The sequence below is a fragment of the Oncorhynchus kisutch genome, linkage group LG15 (genome assembly GCF_002021735.2).
Source record: "Oncorhynchus kisutch isolate 150728-3 linkage group LG15, Okis_V2, whole genome shotgun sequence".
In the NCBI taxonomy this organism is placed as follows: Eukaryota; Metazoa; Chordata; class Actinopteri; order Salmoniformes; family Salmonidae; genus Oncorhynchus; species Oncorhynchus kisutch.
Genome location: NC_034188.2, coordinates 54172631 through 54193391, shown reverse-complemented (window position 1 = coordinate 54193391; position 20761 = coordinate 54172631). Strand labels below are relative to the sequence as shown.

The window sequence follows — 20761 nt, the reverse complement described above, 5'->3', positions numbered from 1 at the left end:
TGTGGGAATGGAGTTGGGATTTGGGATCCGTCCCTGCCAGGATCGTCTTCGACACCAGCTCCAAGGGCCTCAGTGGAGACGGAATAACAGTCTCCAAACAAAGTTCTCATGAACTGTCCTAGACCTTGACAAACTCACATGCACACATAAGCACTGCACAGTGTCTACCAAGAAATGTCTGTGCTGTCCATTTTATATAGCAGTGTATGTGCTCATCATTATGTGTTATTGGTAGTTGTTACATGGATGTTACAGTATTTGACAGTGATGTGTTTTTATCATGTCCCAGGGATGTAGACTAGTTACAGTGATGTTTCCATGACCTCTGTGTGTTGCAGTGATACGTTTACATTGCTGTACTGGTGTTCTCATGGCCCATAACAGACCTCTGTCTGTCTGTCTGTCTGTCTGTCTGTCTGTCTGTCTGTCTGTCTGTCTGTCTGTCTGTCTGTCTGTCTGTCTGTCTGTCTGTCTGTCTGTCTGTCTGTCTGTCTGCCTCTCCCACAGTGAGCTTCTGGAGGACCTGGAGAGGAGTCCTCATGCGGCTGCCATCGCCGAGTGCTTCGTTGAGAGGGTGAGTCACCACATTGCCGTGATAAAGCACAAACAACCAGTACATTCACATTACACATTTTTCTTTGTGGGTGTTCCAATGTTCTAAACCAGTGTTTCCTGATTGGTTGGTCACAGCCAGCCCCTCTTGGGTCATAGCTTAAGACTGGCTTGCTGTGTAGGCTAATAAAGGCTATGACAATATGGTGCTTGTACACAGCAGCTATTTTGTTCTCTGGATGCAGAGCGCTGTTAAAATGTCAAGCAAGCAGATTGTGTGAAACAAACTTTTGTTTCGGCCAAGTAGAAAACCACAGCTGTTTGAAGTGGGCCGCTGACATTGGGCAGTGTGTCAGAGGAAATGTTTGTACTTGGGCTATGTGAGTGTGCGCAGGCCCGTGACCAGAGAGGCATGGTGATTGGTTCTGGTTCTGAAGCGGTGGTGGCGCTGACCCTTTATTAACCCATGTCCTCACTACATTTGAGTGGGTCTGCACACCCGCATGGTGCCGTACTCTAGTCGCCCGAGTAATGACACAGAACCACCGCTGATAAAACAGGAACAGTGAAGGGTCCAATCGACCAGGGAAACAGGCTCTCCTTTGTGTCGGCTGGGAAAATGGCCAGCGTCTATGTCCCTGACTCCCAGGGTACGCCTCCATATGTGGGGCTGCAGACGGACACGCCTGGCCCTGCCAAAGCTGGAAAAAAGACCCAAGAACCAGAATCCCATTTGCGGTCCAGGATCCAAGGGTGCCTATTCTTAGTCCCGTCTCCAGCCTGTTCTTTCCTCTTCGGTGCCCAGACCCTCTTATCCTGCAGGTCGTTATGGTTCTCTGCTATTGAATGGGCTACTGTTGTGGCCAATTATAGATGGCTGGGGGGAAAAAAAAGAGTACATTCGATTAAGCCATTACCGGCAAGGTTATTCTGGGTTATAAGATGCTGCTCTGAGCTAGACTAACCTCTCTAAACAGGGTGAGGACAACGGCCCCTCACTACTGCAGACTACGTGGAGGTGACGATATAAGAAATAATCAAGGGCCAGTGTGGAACGTGGGAAACACAGTTGAAACGTGACCGTTTCTGCTTGGAATGAGGCCGTACGTGCTCTTAGGTTAGGTGTAGTCAGACACTGGGTCTGTATGGAGTCGGCTGTAGCCTGTAACAATTCACCATCTGCTAAGCTATGAATCTCCAACCCTAGACCTGCTGGCTATATGTACGACTGAGTGGTAAAGACAAGTATACATACATACACAAGTGTTTGGAACATAATATTCAGTTGACCTCACAGAACCATTATCTAAACCTGTAGGAGCCATTTTGGACTGTTTATGAGTTGTGTGTATGTTGTCTGTCAAGGGTTATTTTTTTACTTGTTTTGTACACTAGAAGGGTCATGGGTCACTGGTCGCATGTGTATATAGGTAGCACAGGTGACCAGGAAGGGTTAGCACAGGTGACCAGGAAGGGTTAGCACAGGTGACCAGGAAGGGTTAGAACAGGTGACCAGGAAGGGTTAGAACAGGTGACCAGGAAGGGTTAGAACAGGTGACCAGGAAGGGTTAGAACAGGTGACCAGGAAGGGTTAGAACAGGTGACCAGGAAGGGTTAGAACAGGTGACCAGGAAGGGTTAGAACAGGTGACCAGGAAGGGTTAGAACAGGTGACCAGGAAGGGTTAGAACAGGTGACCAGGAAGGGTTAGAACAGGTGACCAGGAAGGGTTAGAACAGGTGACCAGGAAGGGTTAGAACAGGTGACCAGGAAGGGTTAGAACAGGTGACCAGGAAGGGTTAGAACAGGTGACCAGGAAGGGTTAGTACAGGTGACCAGGAAGGGTTAGAACAGGTGACCAGGAAGGGTTAGAACAGGTGACCAGGAAGGGTTAGAACAGGTGACCAGGAAGGGTTAGAACAGGTGACCAGGAAGGGTTAGAACAAGTGACCAGGAAGGGTTAGAACAGGTGACCAGGAAGGGTTAGTACAGGTGACCAGGAAGGGTTAGAACAGGTGACCAGGAAGGGTTAGAACAGGTGACCAGGAAGGGTTAGAACAGGTGACCAGGAAGGGTTAGAACAGGTGACCAGGAAGGGTTAGAACAGGTGACCAGGAAGGGTTAGAACAGGTGACCAGGAAGGGTTAGAACAGGTGAGAGGAGAGGGCATACAGTTCTTATCGTATCACATATACACCTTATAGAGTGGCTCTCTGCACCTTTTGTACAGGAATGTGTTTTCTGAGCTATTTATATTTATAGACGCCATACATGTGAACTTCACCCCAAAAGAGTAACGTTTTGTAAAGCTGTGGATGTTGACAGCTCTCTCCTGTGCCAGTGGCAGTCATAGGGAATCGCTACTACAAAGCCTACTTAAATGTAAAATGCAATTAGCTTTCTTTAACTTTCTTAGATGAGCTGTTTTAGATGAGATGTTTCTTGGATGAGAATGTTTACACAAGTCGGGGAATGGGGTTTTGTAAGGAGATAAAAACAAAGTATTTATTTCTGAGTGAGACCTGGAGAATGATCCGCATGCGAGGAGAGCTGTCACACAACCATAGGGGGGTTTGTGGCAGAGTGAACATGGAGACCAAAGCTCCGTGTCTCTGGTCTTTCTCACACGTCTCTCTTCTCTGCCATCTGTTTATTTTCTCTCCCTCTTGTTTAGAGCGAAGCCTTCGACATATATACCCTCTACTGTATGAACTACCCCAAGTAAGTCACACACACACACACACACACACACACACACACACACACACACACACACACACACACACACACACACACACACACACACACACACACACACACACACACACACACACACACACACACACTACTGTACTGGTGTGCACTGTCATTTGACCTAGATCCTTAAATTATAGCTATTGTGAAGGGACCTGGGAATGTGAGAATGTAATGAGTTAAACACAGTGGACAAGTGAAGTTCAAAATACACATTTGAAACTGTTACAGTGGTATAAATACACAATTGAAACTGTTACAGTGGTATAAATACACAATTGAAACTGTTACAGTGGTATAAATACACAATTGAAACTGTTACAGTGGTATAAATACACAATTGAAACTGTTACAGTGGTATAAATACACAATTGAAACTGTTACAGTGGTATAAATACACATTTGAAACTGTTACAGTGGTATAAATACACATTTGAAACTGTTACAGTGGTATAAATACACAATTGAAACTGTTACAGTGGTATAAATACACATTTGAAACTGTTACAGTGGTATAAATACACAATTGAAACTGTTACAGTGGTATAAATACACAATTGAAACTGTTACAGTGGTATAAATACACAATTGAAACTGTTACAGTGGTATAAATACACATTTGAAATTGTTACAGTGGTATAAATACACAATTGAAACTGTTACAGTGGTATAAATACACAATTGAAACTGTTACAGTGGTATAAATACACAATTGAAACTGTTACAGTGGTATAAATACACAATTGAAACTGTTACAGTGGTATAAATACACAATTATATATGATGGGGGGGGGGGGGGGGAGTACAGTTGTAATCACCATCCTTTATACAGAGACATGAGTGAAAGGGAAATGATTTCGGATGGTCATTAAGTGCGTTTACATGCACACAGAAAATGTGATATGAAACTATGGCAGAAGGCTGAGTGTAACATTACTCATGTAAACCCCTTGCTGTGTTTATCTTAATCGGCGTAAGGTCAAAATCGAAGTAAAGCATACAATACGCCGATTTAAAACACCCGTTTTTCTGAGCAATCTTTCAAATGATTAGCACATAAACAGCTTAATCGGCATTCCAGCTGTGTATTTGATCTGCACATGTGCCAGCACCGGGAAACGCAAGCCTCCCTCTTCAGTGAGTTCGGAAAAACTGAAAGTATGCATCTTCTCAATAGTTTTCACATTCAAGTGTACAAACTCAGAATCAAAAAGTCTTTGCAAAAATAACATGGTCACTGTGGTAGAACGTTCGTTGTGACTGTCAATTTTCTGCATTTATCAAAATCACCATCAGGCAACCTGATTTCAGATGTGTCCATGTAAACAGGATTATTAGGGAAATCATTCTACTTGCAAGCATGCAAACGTTTTAAACAAACTCTTAGATTAACCTGACTATCTACAATAATCACATTATTGTGCGCATGTAACCGTACTCAGCGTCTTGAATAGATCTATTTGAACTCCTCAGTGGTCGGAACGACAAGTGAAAGCATCAAAATAGGTTCATCCAATGAAAGACTAATAGTGACTGATTTAATGCCTGCGGTTATATTCGGTCACTGGTCAAACAGGCGAACTCACAGTGTATTGTGCGTGTAAAACACAAAACCATCACAAGCATTTTAGAGGCGGCACCTTTCACGGCCCATCAATTCTAATCCCACGGGCCACTACAAATTGACTGGCAGATGTTTGAATAGGACTGGATTGCTGCCTGTCACCATGACGATGCGGTGTTCCACATGCTCCGTGTAAACAGCCTTTCGTGTGTCTGTCACAGAGAATAGAAACAGAATTATATGTGTTATGCGACATGGATGGTGCCCTGACCATGTACGTGAGCTGCAGTATGTGCATTCATCCAGTGATGGTCTTAAAAAGACCAGTTCATAGCTCATACCGAGATGTGCTGTTAGCAGATATCAGAGCTTTTGTCTGAGAAAGACATCCCAGTCGGACAGCAAGGGGACTACGGCAGAATGTTTTACTATATGTAAATAGTTGCGTTCAGACAAAAAAAGAGGCCCCTCTGAAGGGGGGACCGGAGGCATATGCTGAACACATTACTGTACGCTTCACCATGAGATGAAGTGCTGTCTGGCATAGCAATGAGCCAACTGATGAGTCTTACTGTGAACCCCCCCCCCCCCTCTTCCACCAACAACCTCCACCCCCTCTCCTCTTGGATCTCTTTCCCCAGCTCGGTGGCTGTTCTGAGGGACTGCATGAAGAACAAGAGCCTGGTGGGCTTTTTCCAGGAGAGGCAGACCACCCTGTGCCACTCCCTGCCCCTGGAGACCTACCTTCTGAAGCCAGTGCAGAGGATCCTCAAGTACCACCTCCTGTTGCAGGTCAGTATAGGTCATGGCCTGGGTCAGAGAGACAATACAACGATACTGATCCAACACTATCAATGTCAGACTTATTCAGAGAATACGACTATATGTATAAACCCTTTAGAGGAATGGTACAGGGCCCATTGTAGACTGAGTTTCCCTTCAATCCAAAGCACCCTGTTTTTTACTCTGAGCTCCTTGCCTTTATTTAGTGTGTGATACTCAGCAGACCAGCGGTGCAGCGAGTAAATAAAGCATCGAGATGCTTTGAAATGAAACAAGGAACCTATCATTAAATGAAAGCCCCCAAGTCACGCAGACTCTCAACTCATGGCATTTATAACTAGCTGTGTTTGGACACTGATCAACTACCTAGGCTTCTCTCTCCAAGCCCACCTCTGTGGTGGTTATTCTCAAGTATGGGTAGCTGCAGCCCAATATGGCAAGTGGGTGTGTCGAAAGGAGTGGGTTTATGGAAAGTGAATCAGCTCATTTCAAAGTCGATAAACCAGTGCAAATGAGGGAGTTCCATAAACCTGAGCCAAGCACTACTGTCCCTGAGCTGGTCTATGGCCCCATTGCCTTGTGATGTGAACAATAATCTGTGCCACTCTGTCATGTTGTCAACAAGGCAGCATGGTGCATCATCCAGAAACATCTCTTTCCCATAAAATATATATTTGAATTTAGGCTTATTGGAATCGATCCCCTCATTGGCTAATGCACCGGTGTTGTATGGAGCTGCTTGACGACCTGAGGTGCTTCCCACTGGGTAGCTGTATCCAATGTCGCCGGTGGTAGCGAACATGGCAACCGGAGCACCCGTGTTGTATCGAGGTGATTGCCGACCAGAGTTGCGTCCCACTGGCGGGTGTCTTATCACAGTGTCACAGGCGGTAGATAACATCGCAATTTTTCCCTCCCATGATTTTATAAGTTGGAAAGCAGCCTACACAAGAAATAACTAATATTGAAAACCACCGCGATGTCACTTTGGTACATACAGTCCGCAACAACACTGGGACACAGTGTCCTTCGCTCTCTCCTTGCCAAGCACTACTGTCCCGCAACGTTGTGGGAAGTAGATACCTAGTAGCCAATATTAGGGTGACGGTCATGGTAAGAACACATGTACATCGCATACAAGCAACAATACACCCATCATCAGTACTTTTAATAAAAAAACTAAACACTGAAATACAACTCAGACTCGTCCTCTGACTTCAGAACAGAAGTTCAAACTCTCGCTGTACGAGTTGCCTGGTTTCGACACACCCACTCGTTCGTTCTCTGGACGCCGTATTGGGCTGCAGCTACCCCTTTCTCGTTATACCAACCCTAATAGAAGCCTAACCTCACTAACACCCCCGTGTGGCAGGAGCTGGCCAAACACTTTGATAAAAGTGACCCTGGCTACGAGGTGGTGGAGGATGCCATCATCACCATGACAGCTGTGGCCTGGTACATCAACGACATGAAGAGGAAGCAGGAGCACGCCGTCAGGCTGCAGGTATGGACCACCACTCTGCCCAGTCACTCACTACAGCAGTTCTGAGGAAACTACTGTGTGTGTTATCTATGACTCTGAACTGGCAGTAGAGGTCAGAGGTTAAAAGTCAAAAGAGGTTAGAGGTCACAGAGGTCTTTGGACATATCAGTCTCCACTACATCTGTTTTTGAAGGTTAGAGGTCAACCTTTGGTCAACACAAACACTGCTTTTTCTTTGGCTCTGGCAGGAGATTGAGAGTTTGTTGACCAACTGGACAGGTCCAGACCTGAATGGCTTTGGGGAGCTGGTGTTGGAGGGCTCCTTCAGGGTCCAACGGGTCAAGAAGGAGAGGGCATTCTTCCTCTTCGACAAGATGCTGCTTATCGCTAAAAAGAGGCTGGAGCTTTTCATCTACAGCACCCATATATTTGTGAGTGACGTGCGGACAGCGGAATGAATCGATCAGATTATTTTGTTTCTGTAAATGCTATGGGCATGTATCTTTAGAGATGACGCCTACACCAATTATCGTGTACTGATACCCTTATTTACACTCCACTGCCTTTCCTCTCATATTTCACTCTCTCCTTTCCCTCATCTCTCCACCCTTCTCTCCATTCAGTGCTGTAATCTACTTCTGGTAGAAACCATGAAGGACCCCCTGTGTTTTAAGGTGTCCGATCAGACCATCCCCAAACAGCAGCACATTGTACAGGTATGAGTAAACCAAAGGACAGGACATTGTATTGTGTCAGACCAGTGTACTTGAACTACCCTCCTACCCATGTTACAGACCAAAAACCAGGAGGAGAAACGCCTTTGGCTGCACTACCTCAAGAGACTGATAGTGGAGAACCATCTTGCCTCTCTACCCCAGAAGGTGAGACATTACGGTCAATGCTGCCGATATAAACGGCAATACTTTTCAGCCAAATATAACACTGAAGGCTGTGGCTGAAACTGAGAATATTGCATTCCCTCTGTTAGGTTGTGCTGCCATCTCATGGCTATTTAAAGTTAATGCAAACACTGTCGCAAGTCATTGAATCATTGAAATACCATACATGTATTTTTCAGGCAAGGCAGGTACTCGGTGACAACTTCTGTCAATGTGAGTTTCATTTCAAACCATCATACTTTCTCACACCTACACTTTTCATTTTCAATTTACACTGTAAATTGAAATGAATTTGACACCAATCGTGCACAGTTTACGGTCATGCACAACTCAGTAACTTGCCATTTCTATTTCACAGCTCCTCAGTTTGATCAGGATCATTTTAAAAAGTCATCTCCAAGATGCAATGAATACCATCGAGGAAGACGCCAATCAGGTCAGGACAAGCCATTCTTACCTGTAATGCACCTAGTACCTCATTTGTGTGTGAACCACTTTTATTTTCTGTTGGATATCTTTCCTGGTTTTAAGCACGTTCAAACCCCAAAGTCAGATGAGTGTAATGGCTTCTTTTTTGTCATAAATCTAGCAAATAACAAAGGCCTTTTGCCATATGCCTGTCTGGTCTGTGTTTGCAAAGTTAACTGAATGCTGTGTGTGTGTGTGTGTGTGTGTGTGTGTGTGTGTGTGTGTGTGTGTGTGTGTGTGTGTGTGTGTGTGTGTGTGTGTGTGTGTGTGTGTGTGTGTGTGTGTGTGTGTGTGTGTGTGTGTGTGTGTGAGTCCAGAGCCCCCAGAGTTCATCTACACCCCAGAGAAGGCCAAGAAGAGCCTTCCCCTGCTTCTGGAGGGGAACCTGTCCTACCGCCGCGGCAGGAGGCAGTCTGGTGAGACTTCTTAGAGTAGGAGTGCTGATTTAGCCTCAGTTTAGCCTTTTAGATTATAATGAATAAGATTATATGGACAGATCCTAGATCAGCATTCTTACTCAGGAGGCAGTCTGGTGAGACTTCATGTCTATAGAACAGGGTCCACATTCATAAAGAGTCTCAAAGCAGAAGTGCTGTTGAAGTATCAGTTTAGCCTTTTAGATCATATTTGTTTTTGAAATTTTTATATTGAACCTTTATTTAAGTCAGTTATGAACAAATTATACCGGGGAACAGTGCGTTAACTGCCTCCTACTAGGGCAGAACGACATATTTTTACCTTGTCAGCTCAGGGATTCAATCTAGCATCCTTTCAGTTACTGGCCCAAAGCTCTAACCACTAGGCTACCTGCCGCCCCAGTACTGAATAATTAACAGGATGACATGGACAAGTAGCACCTGATCCTGAGACGCTTTATGAACAAGGGCCCAGAGAGGAATCACCTACGGCACATTACTTGGACTAAACGTACAGTTAGCTAAGAAATGTAAATGCATAAATGTAATTATTGGAAATGACTAATTCTTGGATGCTTATGGGTGTTTCTTTCCAGCTCCAACTAAAGACTTCGAAACAGCATTTCATGGTGAGAGTGGTGAGAATGCTTCTTAAAGGATTTTTGTTATCTTGTTTCCTGGTAGTGCCTCGGTCAGTCGAAAGATTTGGTATGTTTTTAATGGAAAGTAAACACGCATTTGTTTGTTTCCCACAAACCATTCCTATCTTCTCATTGAATCCAGTCTCTTCAAAGGTAAGCTTGATTCAGACTTGTTCCACACTTAACCACCCACACAACTGTCGTACACATAAATTAATCATCAAATGATATCTCATTGGAAAGACTTACTTGGCAAGAATTACTATGAGCAATGCCTTGTTGGCTTTAGAAATGCAACTGAGTAACACCCTCCCTTCCTGACATTATCCGTCTCCGTGTTTATACGCATGTCCATCTCCATAGGCTGGCAGCGAGGGGGAGCTGTGTCCTGGGGCAGATAGCCTGGGATACTCAGGCAGCACCAAAACCCTGGCCTCCTCTGTGATGGAGGTGGAAGCTGAGGCAGAGTGGCCGGACCCCTGCCTGGGCCTGGAAGATGAGGATCTATCCCCACTGAGCCTCCCGCCCACCCTCTCCATCACCGAGGAGATCATGCAGTTCATTAACCAGAGCCGCGTGCGAGAGGGAATGGCCGAACTCAAGCATGACATAGTATGGGTGGGCTATATTGTCTTTCACAATTCACACATTGTTAAACAGTTGCCATGGATTTGAAGCAACCTGTGCCACATGTCTAGTCACTAGACATTCGTGTGTAGTTTTATGAGCTATCAATTCCTTCCTGAGTTAGTGCTACATTACTCTACCGTGTACATATTGCCGTGTACGTATTGACTCTTTTGTTTTTGTTTCTGTCTTTCCACAGGATTCACCCCTGGATGAGTCTCTGGAGGACCAAACAACTGAGCCACCTCCATGTCCAGTTGCTCAGCAAGGAAATGACCAGCTGCAGCCTTCCTCTACAGAGGAGACTTACAAGTCGCAAGACCCGCATCCCAATAGTCCAGAGGAGATAACAGTGCAACTGGAGGGGAGCAGAACCAAAATGGAAGACCAAACTCTTCCAACCCGTCTGTCCAGTGAGTCCTCAGAGGAGGGAGGTTGTGAAGGTGGAGAGTCAACACCTTTGCCATCTGATGTCAAAGAGGAGATGCCTCAGGAGGAGAGCACATCAGCCAAAGAAACCGAGACAGTTGAGGAAAGAACTGCATCAGAGGTGGAGGACGAGCAAACGGTCAAAACCGCGACACCTCTTACTCCTGTAAGCCTCCCTGACAAAAGGGAGAGGGAGAAAGAACTCTGCTTTGACCTCCCCAACGAGGACAAACTCTCAGAAGCTCCAATCTCTCATCTCTCCATCCCAGAGGACACTGTACAGAGCCCTCTGGCGCCCAAGAAAGAGACCCAGCTCACCAAGTCCGACAGGCAGATCATCGAGAAGATCCGCAGCTACTACGAGGCAGCTGAGGCCGAGGCAGGAGATGCAGGAGAAGGTGACAGCATCCCCACCCCCAGGAGAAACAGCTTCTCCCTCATCATCCCCACCGGCCTGGTCAAAGACTCTGTGTCCCGCTTTGCTGTCTTTGGCCACCAGGACAGCTTGTGTGACTCAGAGAGCGGGCGCTCCGATGGGGGGGCAGAACCAGAGCCTGAGTTAGAGCTGCTTGACCAGGGAGAGGGAGCCCTCAGTCCAGACTGTTCCTCCACTTATGCTGCTGGTTCCCAGGAAGATCACAGCCAGGAACCAGGTCAGGGTGAGCCTGCTGTGGAGGAATGTAGCAGGTTTGAGCCAGGGAGCGAGCTCCTCCCCTACAAAGAGTTGATGAAGGAGTGGAAAGAGAAGGAGAAAGTAGGAGCCGCTGTTAATACAGAGTTAACAGACATAAACAAAGAGGCCCCAGGCAGTGATGAAGCAGCCAAAGTGATCACAGAAGACCAGCAAGTAATCAACGGCTACGGACCAAGTCCAAGTGATCTGGACTCAGAACCTAAAGAGGCCCAGAAAGACTCCACTGTCCCTCCACTTACAGGCCTCCACGACAGTAAGACCGCCCCAGTGTCCCAGGCTGGGTTGGGAAGAATCAGAGACAGGAGCTCCCTCACTGGGAACCTAGAGGGCCTACCCAGCCAGATCAAGGTGGGCCGCTGGTCCCGCCACTGTAAGATGGTGTCCTCCAGCCAGACCCTGTACGAGGGGGCAGCGGTCGCAGACGTGGCAGGGATAGGCCTGTTCGAGGCCAGCCCCGGTGATCCATGTCTGGTGGAGAACTCGGAGAGGATCCTCAGTAAGGTTCAAATGCTGGCTCGCATGTACAGCGCCAAGGCCAGCATCATGAAGGTGCCTCTTCACCACAAGAGGGTGTGTGTGGGTCGTGCACCGTGGACCGGCACCATCAGGCACAGCGTCCCTCCTCAGGCCCAGCCGCCACAGCAGCATCAGGAGGAGAAGATTACAGTAGAGCTCAAGAGAGCTCAGAGCCATTCCACTGGTCAGTACCTTTAACATCATTTCGGAACGGCTATGATTTGATTTAATAGTGTAGTAGTAATGAAATCTGAAGACTTGTTGGTGTCTTATTAATTTCATTTTCACTGAATTTGTTTTAATGAACACTATTAATAATAGAATAACACTTATAAACTGTGATTTACCATGTTTGATAGTGAAAGTAAAGCCTTAGTTAGGCTTAGTTAGTTAGTTAGGAAACACTACGAATAAAACATGACATGTAAAAGCCTCCATATTGTGTATCAGTGAATGACAGTGTTTGGGATGTTTTTTGTGGGATTTACAGGTTGCCAGGAGATTACTTCAGTCTCCTCAGAACCCCAGCTCTTTGGCCACGTCCTTGTCAGTGAACAGCTGTCCCCCACCTACCGCCAGCAGGAGAATAGCTACGTCCTGGCCGGACCCAGGGACAGTGTTTCCAACCTGGGATCCACGTCCATTACCTCTCCACCCTCCTCCCCTCTGACCACCCCACCAAAAAACCCTCAGGTTGGGCCTGAGGAGGTAGTGACGACTGCTATGGAGGGGAAGCTTATGGAGAACCAGTCTGAGGAAGTCATCTCAGAAGCTGAGATGCAGAGGCCTCACTCCAAGAAGGGCTTCCCAGTCCAGGAAGGCCCCATCCAAGGGGTAAGGTTTGAGGTTCCAGCTAATGGTCATCCAGGGACCCCAGAGATGTCTGTGAATCTCAGCAGGACTCAGGCAGAGCAGAAAGGACATCATCTGTACTCCATCAGGGAAGATCCTTCTCTGGGGACAGCAACCTCTTTAGCAGGCCCATGTGGGAACAAGGACAGGTCTCCAGGGGTTGGCGCTGCAGAGGAACTGATGAAGACCATCCAACAGCAGGCTCCAACTGAACCAGAGACAAGCCAGTTGGTGAAGCCAGACGAAGACAATTTAAACACCAAGATAATGTCGCCTTATGTGGCCAGTGGGGCTGAGAGAGGGAGTTCACCCCAGGTGGCCCCTGGTCATCAAAGTAAAGCTGAATCCACCAAAGAGAAACCACGAGATGCCACACTAGATGTTTCGCCTGCATCGTCAAAGATTTCCCCTCACAGCTCCGACACGTCTCCCACACAACAGAGGTCCATCTCTGGACTAACTGAGGGGTCAAACCCCTTAGTGCGGCATCCCACTCAGTCACCTATGACTGAACCCATGCAAGCAACACATACATCTGGTCAGAGAGTCAAGGAGAGTCAAGTCCCAGAGGATTCCAAAGAAAAAGAGGGGGGCATGGTTCTCTATCCGTGGTCATCGCTCCAAAGCCCGGCGCCTATACCTCCACCAGGGGTGCAGTCCTCTGACTGTCTGCCTAAGTTCACCAGCCAAAGACCACCCAACCGGCACCTGCCCACTAGCATGGGTAGAAGGAGCCTTCCTATCAATTGGAACGGATCAAACAACGCCACACTCCCCAGCCAAAGGTACAGTATTTAATAGCCTAATAGTACAGTAGTAACACAATTTCACTGGTCTATTGCTTAATTCTTCCACGAAGAGTTCTTGTAGATAATAAGCAGAATCTACCACACACCCAAAACCGATTTGTGAAGGTGCTGGAGGAAAAAAGCAAAACTGGAGAAACATTAAAGAAATTTACATCTGACTGGAAGAGCACAGAAACTTTTTCCTGTTTCTTGACTAAGAGTTCTTAAAGAAATTCCATGAATAAGATAAGACAGTACATTGTTATTCACAGAGTAGATGGAAAGGAAACATTTTAGTGAAATGCTATATGCATTATATTTTTATATTTTCTACATTGTAGAATAATAGTGAAGACATCAAAACTATGAAACGACACATATGGAATCATGTAGTTACCAAAAAGGTATTTAACTAATCTAAATATATTTAAAATGTTAGATTATTTAAAGTAGCCAATCTTTGCCTTGATGACAGCTTTGCACACTCTTGGCATTCTCTCAACCAACAGTCTTAAAGGAGTTCCCACATACAGTGCCTTGCGAAAGTATTCGGCCCCCTTGAACTTTGCGACCTTTTGCCACATTTCAGGCTTCAAACATAAAGATATAAAACTGTATTTTTTTTGTGAAGAATCAACAACAAGTGGGACACAATCATGAAGTGGAACGACATTTATTGGATATTTCAAACTTTTTTAACAAATCAAAAACTGAAAAATTGGGCGTGCAAAATTCACCTACTCTGCGTCTCACAAAGACACAGCGGAACCAAAAATCTCAAATTTGGACTCATCAGACCAAAGGACAGATTTCCACCTGTCTAATGTCCATTGCTCGTGTTTCTTGGCCCAAGCAAGTCTCTTCTTATTTGTGTCCTTTAGTAATGGTATCCTTTAGTAATGGTTTCTTTGCAGCAATTTGACAATGAAGGCCTGATTCACACAGTATCCTCTGAACAGTTGATATTGAGATGTGTCTGTTACTTGAACTCTGTGAAGCATTTATTTGGGCAGCAATTTCTGAGGCTGGTAACTCTAATGAACTTATCCTCTGCAGCAGAGGTAACTCTGGGTCTTCCTTTCCTGTGATGGTCCTCATGACAGCCAGTTTCATCATGGCGCTTGATGGTTTTTGCAACTGCACTTTAAAAAAAATCAAAGTTCTAAATGGTTCAAACGCATTAAGAAGGAAAGAAATTCCACAAATGAACTTTTAACAAGGCACACCTGTTAATTAAAATGCATTACAGGTGACTACTTCATGAAGCTGGTTCAGAGAATGCCAAGAGTGGGCAAAGCTGTCATCAAGGCAATATATAAAATATATTTAGATTTATTTAACACTTTTTTTGGTTACTACATGATTCCATATGTGTTATTACATCGTTTTGACGTCTTCTATAATTCTACAATGTAGAAAATAGTACAAATAAAGAAAAACCCTGGAATGAGTAGGTGTGTCCAAACCTTTGACTGATACTGTAAGTATTCACACCCCTGAGTCAATACATGTTATAATCATCTTTGGCAGCTATTACAGCTGTGAGTCTTTCTGGGTCAGTCTCTAAGAGCTTTGCACACCTGGATTGTACAATATTAGCTAATTATTCTTTTTTAATTTCTTCAGACTCTGTCGAGTTGGTTGTTGATCATGGCTAGACAGCCATTTTCAAGTATTGCCATTGATGTTTAAGCCATTTTTTTCAAAATTGTAAACAGGATGCATGTTTTGGAATATTTTTTATTCTGTACACGCTTCCTTCTTTTCACTCTGTCATTTAGCTTAGTAATTGTGGAGTAACTACAATGTTGTTGATCCGTCCTCAGTTTTCTTCTATCACAGCCAATAAACTCTGTAACTGTTTTAAAATCCCCATTGGCCTCATGGTGAAATCCCAGAGCGGTTTCTTTCCTCTCCGGCAACTGAGTTAGGAACTACACCTGTATCTTTGTAGTGACTGGGGTGTATTGATACACCATTCAAAGTGTAATTAACTTCACCATGCTCAAAGGCATATTCAATGTCTGCTTTTTAAAAAATCCATCTACCAATGGGTGCCATTCTTTGTGAGGCATTGGAGAACCTCCCTGGTCTTTCTGGTTGAATCTGTGTTTGAAATTCACTGAGAGACTGAGAGACCTTACAGATAATTTAATGTGTGGGGTACAGATATGAGGTAGTCATGTTAAACACTATTATTGTACACAGAGTCCATGCAACTTATTATGTGACTTGTTAAGCACATGTTTACTTCTGAACTTATTCAGGCTTGCCATAACAAAGAAGATGAATACTTACTAACTCAAGACATTTCAGCTTTAAAAAATGTATTCATTTGTAAACATTTCTAAAAGCATCATTCTACTTTGACATTATGGGGTATTGTGTGTAGGCCAGTGTCACAAAATCTAAATTTAATCAATTTTAAATTCATGCTGTAACACTACATAATATGAAAAAATTCAAGGGGTGTGAATACTTTCTGAAGGTACTGTCGATGCAAAGTATGTGAAAAGGCCCCTGAATGTCCACAGCTTTAGAGGTTATATCGAGTGGTAAACTTATCCACAGTTCCTATTTTGCTGTATAATAATAAATATAGAAATTGTTTAGTTTTATTTTGTGTACATCACTGCTAAGAGCTGAATTGTATAAATAAAAGTACACACGGACTGTCAAAGTAGTTTATATTCACAAGACTGAGCCATCGCTGCCTGCAGTCCTCTCCTCTCAATCCTGCTTCTCCTCAAGCCAGTGTTGTGGCATTAATCAGGCTCTCCAGGATTTCGCAGGGATTTTATGTGATATTTTGCATGGCAATACGCAGTGATTTAGTCAAATTTGATGATTTAGTCTAATTCAATTTCATTGATAAGAATTTTTTTTTTGACGTGTGGCTTGATTGAACCATATTATGCAGTGATTGGTTGAAATTCCGAGCCCTCTTTTTGTACTGTGCTGATGGGTCAGTTTTATGCGATAATATTGCGATGATTTGGCTGTTTTATGTGGAGATAGTGCAGTGATTGGTCAAATTTGCAAGCCCTCGCATATTATGTGTGAAATTGTTGATTTTGATCAAAAATGCTCAGAATCCTGGAGGGACTGATTAATCGTCCATTAATTTCCTCTTCTCTTTCCTTTGGTTATAGACTACCACCGGCTCCACTGAAGTCCAGAGAGACAGGACAGGATCCTTCAGCCCCATCCATCCATGCCTCTGGGTTGTCCCCCATCAGACAGCCTTCCCCCCAGTCTTCACTGGAGAGATCAGCCACCCTGCCTCCAGGCATTGGCCATCCCATGGATGCCAAGCCCCCCTCCGCCTTCTGCCCCAGTCTCCACCATCGCTCTCCCTCTCCAATCAGGGGACTCTCCTGCTCCTCTCCCACCCCTTCTGCCTTGACCAAGTCCCTGGCCGCCTTCTGCATCAGCCAGTCCATCAGCCAGAGTCTGGCCAAGAACAACGCTCGCCTCCAGGACCAGGCCACCCCTTCCCCAGGTAGTCCAGCCCCTCTGGCTCCCGCTCCCACTGCATCCCCACTCAGGATGAGGTCTCCCTCCCCCAAACTCACCTCTGGCCCTAGTGGCCCCCCTCTGAGTCCCCCTTCCCCACTCCAGTCTACTTCACTTCGCTCCAGCCCATGCGCATCCCCATCCCCAGCCCTGTCCCCCCCACCATACCGCAGCCAGCACTCAGTCTCCCCAGCCCCCCCAGTCAGCCTGCATCACACCGCCTCTTCCTCTGCCTCCCCCCGGCCCAGGCCTGTTGCCCTAGCCCAGCCACGTCATATTGGTTTGAATGGAAATAGCAACAACAACAACAACACCACTAACGGAGGATTGGCCGTGAATCACCGGAAGCCACCGTTAACGAGTACCAACAGTATACCCCATCCCCATGATTCTCACTGGAGTGGTTCTGCTCACACTTCCAACAGAGTGGCAAGGCCCTTCTCTGCCTCGGAGCCCAGCTCACGAGTGCAGTCCCCCTCTCCCTCCCCATCTCCATTCAGCAGGATCTGCTCCCCACCCCCTGTCCAGAATCATACAGGCCCTCTGATGAACAAGCCCCCCAACCCTAGAAGCACCCGGGCAGGAGGGGCTAGCCCCTTCAACCACCTGGGCCTCTCCCTGGAGCTCCCCAGGACCTCCTCAGCCTGCTCCTCAGGCATCACCTTCCCTCGTATTACCTCCCCACCGCCCATCGGGGTTCCTGCCAATGTGTGGGGAGTCGCCACTCCTCAGCCGCGGCATGCCAAATTGGCATTCCCTTCCTCCTCCATAGCCTCACCCACATGGAGAGGTGGCTTATCCCCCTCCCCCTCCATTCAGAGAAGCTACAGCACCACCTCCCCTCCCCCATCTGGTTTCTCCTCATGCTCTCCAACCCCTTCTCAGAACCTGCGGAGGACCAAGGGGAGCAGCCTGCCCTTCCTCAGCCTGGCTGACCGACAACCCAGCTCAGTCAGGAATGGGAGAAGGTCATGGGTAGAGAGCGGAAGGCGCAGGGCGGTGGGTGCGGAGCAGGAATCTGGGCTGATGAGTCCCCGAGGGGGATCCTACTCCAACAGTGACTCCTACAGCGGCTCCAACAGCGGCTCCCCATCCTGCCTCAGCCCCTGCACCTTGTCCCCTGTCAGACTGGCCCCTGGGAAGAGCAACCACGGCGGGCAACACTTCACCAGCATTGCCTGGCCCGACGTACGAGAACTCCTGACCAAGTATGACAGTGGAGACAGCCCTGACCGGAGCTCTCCGACTTCCCCTGTCTGGCCTCAGGATGAGTGGGGTGACCCAGACCTTGGGGAGGACAGTTGCCGGAGCCACCTGATCTGTGCCTATGTGCCTCGGGCCTCCCCAGCCCCAGACATGGGCGCACCCATCCAGTGCCCTCACAGGAGTGAGCCAAAGCCAGAGGACGCCTCCTCAATGCAGGCAGCCAAAAGGACTCTAAAGACTAGCTATGCTACCACTGTGAACCTGCAGATTGCTGGCAGTGGGCGAATCACTTCCTTCAGCAACACCCAGGTGAGCTTGAGCCAGACCTTAGCCCCTGTGGTAGACAGCCAGGGCAGACGGAGAGTCAGCATCAATGCCTGCAACCTCACCCTTCCTGTTCCCCAGAACTGCAACAGGCTGTGAGGGGCTGCAACTGGGCGACATCCTCCAAGATGCCTTATGCCTCAGTGAAAGTCTAAATAGGCACTTTACCCTGAAACAGTGGTGTTCATAGGGATCCTATGAGATATAACTCCAGGTCATAAGGTAATGAATTACATTAGACTTAATTGGACAGTAGACTGAATCACCTGTTCTTCCAGATGACAATCTGACAATGTCAGGGATTCTGCAACCAACTCCACGAACCACCGTCCGGCCACCTACATCACTGTCCAACAGGACACTGACTGAACCCACAGACAAATGAGTTTTTCCCGGTGTTGTTTTTATTAGTCTTTTTGTTCTTGTTTGTTCTTTCAAAATAAATTTGGTTTATTCTGTTAAACAAAAAACAATGTATTGTGTACCAAACTCCTGTGTTTGTGCTTGTGGCTGTCATGGTCAAAACTGTCAATTATTTTCTTTTATTTATGAAGTAGTCTTATTTTGTCTGCATTTCTGGCACTTAATTGTATGTCTTTATTTTGCACAATGTCCTCAGCTGTGTGTGCAGTTAAGACGTATCTGTGAAGGTAGGTTTTATGTCACACTAAATCATGACGCTATGTGTTCTAACCTATATATTTTTTATCAGTGATTCAAAAAGATATGATTTATTTGATTACATAAGAGCTGAAAATAAGGGAAAACAAGGGCAACAAATTTCAGGGAAAACAAAGTGCAAGGAAATTAATGTTGTGAGTCATTCACATGCATTTTTATTGCTGTACAACACAGTGTCTTCAGGCTACTATGTCACATTTCGATAGTATAGACCTAGCTACTTTTTTAAGTACCGTATTTAAATATCAGTTTGGAAATTGTGTGAGCTCCTGTGGTCAAAAGACTCAAAAAACAACTACTGTGTCTATTACTTATGTGTATTTCAGTTATTTGTACTCCAATAATAATAAAAATATTAAAGACCCTTTGATGTTGTCTGTCTCCTGTATAAATCTTCCAAGTATACCTATTATTATTGATTAGTCAATATCCTGGAGAACATAGTTATTAACACTGAATGCCAATTTTTCCATGTCTACTTTTCCGAAGGAAAATAGTTCCCTGGACGTGGTCTTCGTGCCTGTGTCAAGGTCTATCGGAAGTGGGTGAATGATTATGAATAATAGTAATGAAAGTTCGGCTCTTTTTACTGACTCGGATCTTTTCGACTCGTTCAGTCAAAATAACAAATCTTTCGACTAATTTCGTTAATTTGAGTCATTAATCCTGATGTAGAATTCATCGCGTACAGTAGGTCAAACGAACGACTAAAATGAACGATTCAATGAGGAAAATGATTCGTGACTCTCGAGTCAGTATAAAAAGTAGCGTTCAAAAAGAACAAATCGTTCGCGAACTGCACATCACTAATAAAGAACTGGGGTTGTGTTCGGGTTGGACTCTCTAGGCTACACTCTTGGGTGTAACTGAGCATTTGAAATTTCAGGATTTTGTTGCAGTACAAATATTATAGATTTTAGCTACACAATTTGAACTTCAACTGTGGATTTTAAAGTATCCTAGGTCAAGTCATCTGCTTCTTGACGGAATTACTTTTGTTTTCACTTCGTACCTACATACGGTGCAAACTTCAGTAGTCTTTCAAGCTGATTTACCATGTCCGGGTAAGTTACCGCTATATGTGTGAACCAGTAGCCTACTGAAATAGAGAATAATGTTGTATTTCTTTTGAGTACCTATCCCAAGTGCCACTGAAAAAACGGAACAATCTTCTTTATCCCAAGTGCCGCTGAAAAAACGGAACAATCTTCTTTGCATAAATCGCGCGTTGACGTCATTTCACAGTAGGCTAGGCTGTATGAAATTCATATTTTTGATGTATTTAACTAGGCAATAATTTCCCGTAAAATAGATTTCATGAATCCTATGGTGTTTATTTTAGCCCTGGTTTTGCACACGCGTTCAGGTGAATGTTCAAAGTGCAATAACGACCATGTCTGACATTGCTTACATACCTATCATATTAGCTTCTAAGCTGCGGGAAGATCTCAGAAAATCGATTTTCTTCACTATTACAATCTAGAGATATTTCAGCAAAACGATTTTGTGGTAAATGTATCACATTTTTTGAAATGTTGAAAAAAATATACAAGCAGGAAAGCCTTAAAT

At 45.5% G+C, this 20761-nt stretch overlaps 2 protein-coding genes across 8 annotated transcripts in view; both read left to right on the top strand.

Moving 5' to 3' along the window:
* Positions 1-19559, top strand: part of plekhg2 (pleckstrin homology domain containing, family G (with RhoGef domain) member 2) — a 61715-nt gene extending 42156 nt beyond the window's left edge. For 4 of the 6 annotated variants that reach the window (XM_031790519.1, XM_031790522.1, XM_031790523.1 and 1 more), the window contains 16 exons: positions 508-574; positions 3226-3272; positions 5511-5661; positions 7025-7156; positions 7384-7566; positions 7759-7851; positions 7930-8016; positions 8214-8247; positions 8393-8470; positions 8820-8918; positions 9515-9556; positions 9702-9712; positions 9923-10177; positions 10386-12009; positions 12316-13462; positions 16618-19559. In XM_031790519.1, the coding sequence (XP_031646379.1) occupies positions 508-574; positions 3226-3272; positions 5511-5661; positions 7025-7156; positions 7384-7566; positions 7759-7851; positions 7930-8016; positions 8214-8247; positions 8393-8470; positions 8820-8918; positions 9515-9556; positions 9702-9712; positions 9923-10177; positions 10386-12009; positions 12316-13462; positions 16618-18610 (6043 nt within the window). In that variant the 3' untranslated portion in view covers positions 18611-19559. The remainder of the gene's footprint in view (positions 1-507; positions 575-3225; positions 3273-5510; positions 5662-7024; positions 7157-7383; positions 7567-7758; positions 7852-7929; positions 8017-8213; positions 8248-8392; positions 8471-8819; positions 8919-9514; positions 9557-9701; positions 9713-9922; positions 10178-10385; positions 12010-12315; positions 13463-16617) is intronic. The other 2 variants (XM_031790521.1, XM_031790520.1) reach the window with 2 other exon arrangements.
* Positions 19560-19894: 335 nt separating this feature from the next.
* The window catches only part of il15l (interleukin 15, like), a 31701-nt gene continuing 30834 nt past the window's right edge, over positions 19895-20761 (top strand). Inside the window, exon 1 of one of the 2 annotated variants that reach the window (XR_004203117.1) lies at positions 19895-20256. The gene's annotated coding sequence lies outside the window, so the exon portion shown is untranslated. The remainder of the gene's footprint in view (positions 20257-20761) is intronic. The other variant, XM_020502886.2, reaches the window with a different exon arrangement.